At 46.9% G+C, this 11,405-nt stretch overlaps 1 protein-coding gene across 1 annotated transcript; it reads left to right on the top strand.

The window, feature by feature from the left end:
- Positions 1-4,021: 4,021 nt before the first annotated feature.
- On the top strand, positions 4,022-4,975 carry LOC311592878 (olfactory receptor 287; the record flags this gene model as incomplete). Its single annotated transcript, XM_084773736.1, has 1 exon — positions 4,022-4,975. The coding sequence occupies one exon, from the start codon at positions 4,022-4,024 to the stop codon at positions 4,973-4,975; it is 954 nt and encodes a 317-aa protein (XP_084629862.1).
- Positions 4,976-11,405: the final 6,430 nt, after the last annotated feature.

Genomic DNA, 11,405 nt, shown 5'->3' with positions numbered 1-11,405 from the left:
CGAGTGCCAGCTCATCACCCCAGCTTCTCCCTATGTGAGGATGGTTATGATTGTCAAGAGCTATGGATTTAATTCTAAATTAAATGGTTCGACTGCCATAAGGGAATGTGTAAGAGCACATTAGAGTTTCCCACTGCCGAAGTGTCCCTAAGCCACTGGGGTGACCACAGGATGGCACCTGTGGCTTCATGTGAAGGCTGGGTGCCTCATGCTAAATGAGAAAAGAGCTTAGGGTATGCATGTGCCAAGAGTCCTGAAAGTTGACATGGGAAAAATAAACCTAGGCCATATGGAAGTGGCATCCAAATTTCTGAATTATCTGTGCTGAGAAACCTCCCTTCTACTTCATCCTTGAGGACCCAGCGATGTCATCGTGGTGGGAGGTAGCATGTGCAGCCTGGCAGAAGGCAGCTCTGTATTTCTCCAGACCAGGCAGCTGATGTAGTGGGTGCCAACTGATGAGGCCTTGGAGAGATTTTTGCAACATTTTTAATGAGCTACCAATTAGGGCATCTGGGGGTCCTGTGTAGAGGTTTCATCCCCAGGGCAGTATGACTCTTGACTGTGGCCCAATGAGGTCCTGAGCAGCTGCCAAGAAGTCCCTGTCCTGGGACGCCAAAATTGTAGGGAAGAAATGGACCGAGGGTCTCAGGGACATTCACGCTGCCTCCAGGGCTCAATCCAGGGAGCTCAGTCTCTGCCACTGAGGCCCAGACCCCATGTGATCAGCTCCATACAACTCTGTGGTTGTAAGCTCATGCTGGCTCCAGGTACTCTAGGGGAGCTCCAGAGGTGTAGTCCTTGCTGATGCTCATAGGACTGAGTTGGGCCATGTCCCAAGCCACGTGGTCCTCAGTGGCAGCTCTTTGCCTGGATCACAACTCTTTCCTGTCCCCTGGAGCAGAGGTTTCCGCCCCTCAGTGGAGGGGCCCCAGTATGGACCAGGCAACACCAGTTTGGAATGCCATGTGTTACAGCAACTCTTTCTAGAAGGCTGTCGGGGTGCTAGGATAGGAACAACTCATAGGTTCCCCCCCCCCCAATCTGCCTGGGTGTGCAGGATTTAACTGCCCTACTTATATAGAGGGAAACTGAGGCACAGAGAATCTTCCAGTAGCACCTAGCATCTGGTGGGCAGGTAAACGGCACCCTATGTCGTGGTGCAGAGGCCAGGCCACACTGCTCCATAGGTGTGTGGGCACCTGGCCTGGATTTCAGTGCCAGGAGGCAGCCAATGTGGGTGAGAAATGTGGTGTAGCCCAAGGGCAGGAGGTCCACCCTAGGGGCTCCTCTAAGTCCCCAGGGCCTAGCTGTTGCCAGCAACATAATTGGCAAAAGTGTCCTCACAGACCTGGATCGGGGAAAGGCATAAATAACCAAGTGCAGGAAACTCTGCCTGCTGGGCCAGGCTGGCCTGGCTCTCACCTCATCAGATGCTTTTGTTGACTGGGCTAGAGAGAGGGACACTGCAGCCTCAGGGTGGGTTCTGTGACTTGGCTGACTCTGCTGGAAGAGCTTGGTGGCGACACTATCTGCTCCAGGCTTTTGCCCTGGAGGAGCCATGTGGCTGCTGTTTGAAGTGAGGCTAGAGCCAAAGGAACAGAGCAACAACTCCTTTTCATGATTCTTTGGGAACCGGGTCTGACCTGGATGGGGCTAGTAGGGGCCATCCCCCAGTGACCACAGCCAGGGCAGCTCCTGCAGGGTAGTCTTGTGGACCTGGAGCTAGACAGTCTGCTGAAGGGATATGCTCAAATCCCAAGTAGAGAGCACATCCCGGTGTCTTCACTGGTAGTCCAAATCTGCTATTGGCCACAGGCATGGAAGGCCAAAGCAGCAGGAGGAATTTCCAGACTGACTTGCGGCTGACTATAGGAGGTGAGCACCAGTATTTAGCCCACAGGAATCCCTAGTGCAAGTCAGAGGTTAGCCAGGCTTGGAGCTGCTGTGTGTGTACTTGGCCTGGGTGGATCACTGTCCAGAGAGAGTATGGCATTGCTAAGGCTGACCTTTCTGGACTCCAGGCTGCCTAGGAGGCCCTGTTGAAGACCTGGGTGGATGGTCATGCACCCCTCACCTCCATGGGCATTGCCGCTGTCCCCAAGATAACTTGGACAAGGGAATTCTCACCCTTGCAGACCTACCTCTGACCCCTCAGAAGCCAGTCCACCTTAGGGCATATGCCTTCGCACCTACTTGACTCTCATATGCACTAGGGTGATGGCCCCCCTCAATCTGGCTTGGGACCAAGATCTCCAACTTCAAGCTTGTCTTCTGAGACTCGGGGGATGCCTGGCAGCTGCAGTTGTGTGGGGTGATGACTGGGGTGATGCTCATGTCTGGGTGTCCTTCCTGCAAAGGTAAGCAATCCTCCCTCATCCACATGTGGCTCTCTGTGGTGGGAAGGAAGTGGGAAGACCTGAGACCTATCATTGCGTGCGGAGTATAGGAGGAAGCAGGAGGCTGTAGTACAAATGTCACACTAGAGAGTGTCACCTTCCAGGTAGAGCAGGGCTTGTCAGCAACTTCCTTCTCTTTGTGGCCCTTGCATTATGGTTGACAACAGTGGAAACATTTTTAAAAACTGAGTTTCTGAGTTTGAGCTGAGGGTGAGTGACACTGCCACATAGGTCAAGACTGCCTCCATGAGCAGGTCAGACGCCACTGGTATGACGGAGGTAGCCATGAGTTTGCAGGGGTGATGACCAGGCAGGCTGCTGGGGACCTCTCTCCAGCCAAGCATCTGACACAGGCCTTAGGAAGTGCATTGTGTTTCGGTTGCAGACTTGTGCTGATTACAAACAGCTATGTAGGGCTGCTGTGAGTCTGGGGAAGGGACCGCAGCCAAGGCACCCAAAGGATCTTCAGGTCTTCTGGGTGAGGGACTGTTGGCTGTTTTGTGGTCAGTAAGAGGGTAATTACCAGGAGATGGGGCTCTGTGGTTGGGAGGGGCAGCTTAGACTCATGCATGTGAGTGTTCATGTCTGTGTAGTGTGTGCACTTGTGCATGGCTAGGAAGAGGGAGAAATGGCAGGGAGGTGCCTCTGGGCTCTGTGCTTGAGGGTCACCTAATTTCTACCTGGTCAGCCCAGGACCAGGAGCAGCTGGCTCTGAGAAGGGGTGGCGGGGGCGGGGTTGTGTGTGGGGGGAATGTGCTGATAGCCGGAGCTTCTTGGGTTGCAGGACCCACGAAACACCCCTCTCACCCACCAACACATCCATGCACACTGAGAAGAGTGATAGCTCAAACATTATTCATTTAAGTGTGTGTGTGTGTGTGTGTGTGTGTGTGTGTGTGTGTGTGTGTGTGTGAGTTTTCTCTCTTCACCATGTGGGTCTTGGTGGTTGAACTCAGGGTGTGTGGTTTTACTCACAGCGGGAGTGCTTTTACTCACACAGGTGCCTTTACTCACAGAGCCATTTCACAAGCTCAGAGTGACAGTTTTTTAAATACAAACTTTAGGAAACCCAGCTCATTCCTTTCTAAACTAACAGTTTAAGGTTAGAGCCTGGGGCAAAGAGGAGCTGGAGGAGAAGGGGCACAGGAAAAGGAGGAGGTGCCCTACGCGGTCTACTACTGAAGGTTTTGCCCTGTGGGGGGCGTTTCCATGGAGCAATAGGAGTGCTCTTCCGGGGCCTCATCTGTCTGTTGGACGAAAATGCTGAAGGTCAAGGCATTCGTAACTTCACTTGTGGAAACCAAATTGTTCATGTCTCTTTCTAGGCTTCAGGACTCTTGAATAAGGACCCCTCTCTCTCTGCCAGGTGACAAACATGGCAGAATAAGGACACTGTGTCCTCTTCTCCGCTAGGTGACAGACAATGGCTAGAAGGGACACACGCCTGGCTGAACACCTTCCTACCAGCACGAACATGGTTTATGCTGCCTGCCCAGTAACTCCTAAGGGGAGCTGGGTTTGCCTGGCTCCTGGGACTGTAGGGCAAGGTGAGCGGATTCTATAGAGAACAGAAAAGGGCCAGAGCCCTCACTTGAGCCTTCTTCTTGGCAGCTTGGTAGTCCATGTCCCGAAAATACTTAATGGCTTCAGGTACCGGCCAGAACCTGTCCACACCTGGGCAATTCATCTTGCTGGGTTTCCCTGGGCCAAGGAGCATGCGTATTGGGCTCTTCCTGCTGTTCCTGGTCATGTATTTGCTCACAGTAGCTGGAAACCTAGCCATCATCTCCCTGGTCAGGGCCCACAGATGCCTGCAGACACCCATGTATTTCTTCCTCTGCAACCTCTCCTTCCTGGAGATCTGGTTCACCACAGCCTGTGTCCCTAAGACCCTGGCCACTTTTTCTCCCCTGGGTGGCGCTATCTCCTTGGCTGGTTGTGCCACACAGATGTACTTTGTCTTTTCTCTGGGCTGTACCGAGTATTTTCTGCTGGCTGTGATGGCTTATGACCGCTACCTGGCCATCTGCTTGCCACTGCGCTATGGCGGCATTATGACACCTGGGCTGGCGACGCGATTGGCCCTGGGATCCTGGCTGTGTGGCTTCTCTGCAATCACAGTGCCCGCTGCCCTCATTGCCCGCCTCTCCTTCTGTGGCTCACGTGTCATTAACCACTTCTTCTGTGACATTGCACCCTGGATAGTACTGTCCTGCACCGACACACAGGTGGTGGAGCTGGTGTCCTTTGGAATTGCCTTCTGTGTCATCCTGGGCTCGTGCGGTATCACATTAGTCTCCTATGCCTACATCATCACTACCATTGTCAAGATTCCTTCCGCCCAGGGCCGGCACCGCGCCTTCTCGACCTGCTCATCCCATCTCACAGTGGTGCTTATTTGGTACGGCTCCACCATATTCTTGCATGTGAGGACCTCGGTAGAGAGCTCTCTGGACCTCACCAAAGCTATCACAGTGCTCAACACCATTGTAACCCCAGTGTTGAATCCTTTCATATATACCCTGAGGAACAAGGATGTGAAGGAGGCTCTGCGCAGGACAGTGAAGGGGAAGTGAGCCACTGCCCACATGCATCCCCCTGCGCCCCCAGAGGCTGCTCCACAGGACTTCCATTGGTTGTCCTGTGGGCCAGTGTCAGTGGTCAGCACCCTCTACGGGGCTTAGAACAACACCTGTCCTAGTTTATACCCTCACGGGTTTGTCCAGGAGCACTGCTGTCTCATGTTTCAGTTTCAGGATCCAGAGGACATGATGAACCCCAGGCTTGCACACTCACCTGAACTTGTACGCTCAGTCATCTCTGCTGTTGGAACTTGCATGTTCTGTTTTTGTGGTTATTTTCCAAACGATGCATTAAAGAGCACTGAGTTCAACCATTCATGGAGGAGTCAGTTACACACTACACCAGTGTGGTTCCATGACCTCTAGCTACTTCTGGGGGATATGGGTAGTGCAAGGGATCGGGGTGTGTGTGTGTGCTATATTCGGTGTCTACTCTGCTGTGCAGCTCTCTGCTGCTGGCTAGCCAGACACTATGTGACCCCAGTGATGCTTCTGGGGCCACATAGTAGGGACAGCACTCAGGGACTCCTTAGTTCCCTCATCTGTCATTCTGAAATGGCATGGCTTTCATAGCCTTCTTTATTAATCCCTCTCCTTTGAAACGAAAGCTATTAGCAGATGGCACTGAGAAAAAGAGGCAGTAGATGATTTCTGGGTCTGGCGTGGTGACCAATGCCTCCTTGGCTGCCCTTATTTTGGGTCAAGGTACTTACTTTGGATGGAGCCTTGGGTGGAGGCTCTCACCCTTGGGCTAAAGCTGATAGAGGTCAGCCAGTACCGGTCATCTCTGCTAATGTCCCAGAATTTCATGGGCTGTCACAAAAAGCTATGCAGTGTAGTGTTTTTTAAAATTTGTGTTTCTTCCTCCTCCCCCATTTAATTATTAATTTAATCTCTTTATAGCCTGACCCCAGCCCCCTTCCTCCTCCGCCATTTAATTATTAATTTAATCTCTTTATAGCCTGACCCCAGCCCCCTTCCTCCTCCGCCATTTAATTATTAATTTAATCTCTTTATAGCCTGACCCCAGCCCCCTCCCTCCTCTTTTCCCCGTCCCACCCTCATGTCCCCCTTCACTCCCTCTTCTTTTCTTTTCTCGGAGAAGGGGAGACCCAGCTTGGAGGAAGGGATACAGCGGCAGGCAACAGAGTCAGAGGCAGCCCCCCGACCCATTGTTAGGGGACCCACAAGTTGACCATGCTGCACATCTGCTACATATATGTAGGGGAGTCTAGGGTTTTGAATGGGCCCTGCAATGTCATCAAAATGGTAAGTTCTTGGGAGTCCAGAGCCCCCTGGGATCTGCAGGTCTGTGCTTCCTGGGCCTCACCTTTCCCAGGAAATTTAGCTTCTCCTGGAAACTCAACATTCTGGAGAAGAATATATTTCTTTTTCTTTTTGGTTTTTCGAGACAGGGTTTCTCTGTGTAGCCTTGGCCATCCTGGACTCACTTTGTAGACCAGGCTGGCCTCGAACTCACAGCAATCTGCCTGCCTCTGCCTCCCGAGTGCTGGGATTAAAGGCGTGTGCCACCACACCCGGCCTGAGAAGAATATATTTCTTAAGTTTAGAAATTTGACAATTTTTGAATGCTGAAAGGGAAAGACTTCTAATATTTTCTAGTGACTGATTTCCCCATATGATGAGTGTATTAGTTAGAGTTCTCTAAGGGAGCAGAACTGAAAGAATAAACACACACACACACACACACACACACACACACACACACACACAGATTTATTGGAGTAGCTTAACGTTACACATCACTGTCAATCATCAAAGGAGTCTAGGGCAGGACCTCGATGCAGGAAGCTGGAGGCAGGAATGAAGAAATAAAGAAGAGGCCATTGAGGAGTGTTGCTTACTAGATCACTCTTCCTTGCTTGCTCCATTTGCTTCCTTATTCACACCACGACCACTTGCCTAGTGGTGACATCACACATAGTGGCTCGGGCTCTCCCACATCAATCATTAATTAAGAAAATCAATCCGTGCAGTCTTGCTTATAGGCAATCTGGATGAAGGAATTGTCTCAGTGTGAGTTCCTCTTCCTATATGACTCTATCTTATGCCAAGTTGAAAACAAGCAACAACAACAAAAAAACCAAACCAAGACAAAGAAGATATCTGATAGCCGTGTTTTTACCGGCCGGTAGGAATCATATTTCTATGGCAACAGAGAGGTTGCATAGTGATTGATGGTCTGCATTTACTGATTTCCCTTGATTGTCCATTAATTCATTATTAATTAACCAATTCATTCACTCATATACACTTAGGTATATGTTTAGGTTTTAATTTTTTGAGAGAGGGTCTCATTATGCAGTCCTGGCTAGCCCCAAACTAACAGAGACCCACCAGCCTCTGACTCCCGAGTACTGGGATCAAAAGGCTATAGCAGCACTGCTAACTCCACCATATAAAAATTTTAACCACTTGCTTATTTACTAATATGTATCATATACTTTTATTTTTGATTAATAATAACTGTGTACTGTTGAAGCCAGATGTAATACTTCTAGGACATGTTTACATTTGGAAATGAGCAAGATATGTCAATATTCTGTTGGGAATTTTTGTGTCTGTGCCCATGAGAGATGCTCACTTCAGTACCCTCTCACAAAGCCCTTGTCAGGGTTGAGTGATCTGTTCTTGGCAGTGTGAGTCAGGAAATACCTCCCTGCTGGCCTTAGAGCGATTGCTGAGAACCTCAAAACTTCAGCATTCATGATAGAATTCACGAAGGAAGCTGGCTGAGTCTGGAGCTTTCTTTTTGAAAGATTGGTGATAGATTCAGTTTCTTCAGTGGACATGAGAAGCTTTTAAAGGATTTGAGAAATTCTATTGGTTTGCCTTATTATTAAAGCACACATGCCCGTGCATGTTGGTGGTTTGGTTTATATTTAGATGGTTTCTAAGCATTTCCTTATTCACGCTTATAAAAATGCAATCCCAGAATGCCAGAATGTTGTACCTTCTTGTAAAATATTCATGCTTATTTTCCATTATCAATACGTCCTAGGCAAGAGGGTCCTGATTCTTTCTTATCCATGTCAGCCATCAACATAGTCATCCAACTATCCTCTAGCTCAATAAATCATCTACCCATTCAGCCATTTACCTATTTGTCTGTAAACCTACACAGCCATCTATCCACTCACAAGCACATCCACCTATCCACCCATCCATCCACCTATCCATCCACCCACCCATCCATCCATCCATCCATCCATCCATCCATTCACCCATCCATCCATCTATTCACCCATTTATCTATTTATTTGTCCACCCATCCATCATCCATCCATTGACCCATCTATTCATCTTTTCACCTATGCAACAATCTATAAAATCACCATCTTTTAAAAATATTAAAATTTTCATTTCAGTGTACCAAACATGTTCTACTCTAAAATTTCTCATGTTTCTGGATGTTTCAGGCTTCCCACATGAGCCCAAACTGATGAAGATATCACATTGCTTTCCTGATCCGAATCCCATGTCCTAGGCAAACCCCATAAACTGTTTTCTCCTTTCACTCTTTGAATCTCCCATTGTTTCTTTTTTAAATTGATTAATTTACTTTTACATATATATTTATATTACTATACTTATAAACAATAAACAACATACAGCAAGAAGAGCCATGAGGGAGGAATGGGAGGACACAAGTGATGGGATAACAATTGAGTTGTAATCTGAATAAATTAATAAAATTTAAAAAATTAAAAAAGAAGAAGAACCATGAAACAATCAGGGATTATATAAACATTACATTCATAGTGTTATGGTTATTTGTATTTGCCAACCTTGAAAAAAACATCTTTTCATTTTTGTGAGTCTAAAATTCAGAATATAAAGCAATATCTATCATACCTAATCTTTGTCAACTTAAAATATCTATCAGACCTAAGAATGTCTTAATCCGTACACAACTAAACTTAATTGTACAACTAAACTATCTGGTCTTCAACTCCATCAGAGACTTGAGAAGGAATAAAATTAATTACTTGAGTAAACAGGAGTGCAGGTTGGCAGCTTCCAAAGTGAAAATAGTTTGTTGCCTGAACAGTTAGGCCAAAGTCTCTATAATGTTGGAACACCACCTTCAGCCATCTGGCCCAGTGTGTCTGACAGAGATATCTGTGTGGCAGGAACTATTGAGGACTTGCTTACCTTGGCTTGCCAGGGTTTGGCTGTCAACTCTGCCTGCATCAAAGCTTGGCCACTTTTAGGCAGAATTCTGTCTGTGGCTGAAACGTAGACTCACCATATTATCAATTGACACATCCATCCATCCATGCTCCCTTATCTGTTATTCATCTATTCCTCTATCTGTCTTCCCACCCTTTCACACATCTATGCATATCTATCATCTATCAATCTATCAATCAATCAATCTATCTATCTATCAATCTATCTATCTATCAGCTATCTATCTGCCTACTTATCCATCTATCTATTCTCCATCCATCCACCCACTTATGAAGGGTTAAATTTTTGGGATTCTAAGAATACATTAGGATTTTCCCAAGGGTTGGTGTAAAGAAGGCTTCTTCTTTCTGGAACCACAGCCTCAGGATGCTGTTCACCTGTGTCTATTATTCCAGCATCATTTCCTTCAGTGTGCCTTAGTCTTCATTTTGAACTCATATATATTGCTTGTCAGTCCTTAGTATATGAGGGTATTGCTGGTAGGCTGCCTTCCTTCCTAAGCACTGTGTGAACAAGCACTAGTGTTGAGATCCAAGGAAGCTGTTCACTGGAGCCCAGTTTTGCTTATGATTTGGGGCTCTGTCCTTGCTTTAATTATTGTTTATGGAGGTAACCAGCCAATCAGTCAGTCAATAAGCACTTCAATAAGTGTGTGTGTGTGTGTGTGTGTGTGTGTGTGTGTGTGTGTGTGAGCCAGGACCCAGATTAAGGGACTAGGCGACTGTTGCTCCAGTTCAGTAGTTCTGGCTCTGGATTCCTGTCTGGCCTCAGCCTGTTCTTGGTGTGTGTTGTCATGGGTGTGTGGGATGAAAGCTCATGAGTCAGTTTGAGAATGTAGTTTTGCTTCCATTGAGATACAGAAAACACTTATATTTAAGATAAGAGTTCATAGAGTCCAGTGTATTGACACGTATCTGTAATTCCAGCCCTTGGAGGGGCTGAGACAAGAGGATTGTCATGAGTTCCAGGCGAACCTGGGCTACTATGGAGACCTTGTCTCAAAACAAAACAAACAGTGAAACATATCAGAATTCATATTAAATGTTAACATTTTTCACCTTTGTACATGTGTTTTCTTTATTTCTAGATATGAATGGTCCATTAGGTTAGTGCCTGCCTTGCTTTGGGACACTGTTCCTTCCTCCCTGGGATAATAAGGTGGCCAGTGGGTTGCTCAGGACTGTGGTTCCTGCTGTCTAGATGATCTGCCAGGCTGTGGGCATGACCTGGAGCTCAGCCCAAGAGAGGGCCGTGTTTCTTCCTTTGTCTGCAAATACAGATTCGCAGGTAGAACACAGAATTCACAGGCGGCTTAAGTCAAGCTCTCCACAGGAGATCAGAGGCGTAGCTCACCTCCAGTGGTGTTTGGTGGACACACAATGTAGGAGATTCCCAAGCTGTTCTGTGGATGTAGTTTTCAGGTGGCCCCTGGCTCTGGTGAGCAGATGGGAGATTGACATTAGTTTGGCCTTTTCTCAGAGGTGTAATTTTTAAAAAAAAAACATAGTTTTTAATTTTGGTGTAATCCCAAGTTGTATAGTCCAATTTGTCTATTTTTCCTCTTTGTTATCAGAGTTCTACTATCTTTTTTAATAATAATAATAATAATAATAATAATAATAATAATAATAATAATAATAATTATTGCTTTTGCTATTGTTATTTTTTAAAAAAATTATTCTTTCATACAGTACATCCTCTCTTCCCTCCTCCCAGAAACACCCCCACCATAATCCAGTCCTCTTCCATTTCCCTTTAGAAAAGAGCAAGCTTTATCAACCAAACATGGCATAACAAGATTCAACAAGACTATGCATAAACCCTCATATCAAGGCTGAATGAGGCAACCAAATAGGAGGAAGAGGTTCCATGAGCAGGCAAAAGAGTCAGAGACAGTCCCACCCCAACTCCCGTTGCTAAGAGTCCAACAAGAACCTCACACTAAACAACCATAGATGTGTGCAGAGGACATAACGCAGACCCATGCAGGTCTGTGGTTACTGCTTCAGCTTCTGGGAGCCCTCATGAGCCCAGTGATCTTTCTGTCTTAAGATGTTTCATTGTTCCAGCTCCTTAAGTTTATTTATTTATTTACAATTTTATTTTACCTTATTTATATGTCTGTGAGTATGCTCTCCTCTGTGTGTGTGTGTGTGTGTGTGTGCTGAGTGTGTGTGCCAGATGTCCACTGTGGGTGCTGGGAACTAAA

This window comes from Acomys minous (genome assembly GCF_964271855.1).
Source record: "Acomys minous genome assembly, chromosome: 2".
Taxonomy (NCBI): Eukaryota; Metazoa; Chordata; class Mammalia; order Rodentia; family Muridae; genus Acomys; species Acomys minous.
The sequence above is the reverse complement of the archived record's forward strand: the minus strand, read 5'-3'. Positions and strand labels throughout refer to the sequence as shown.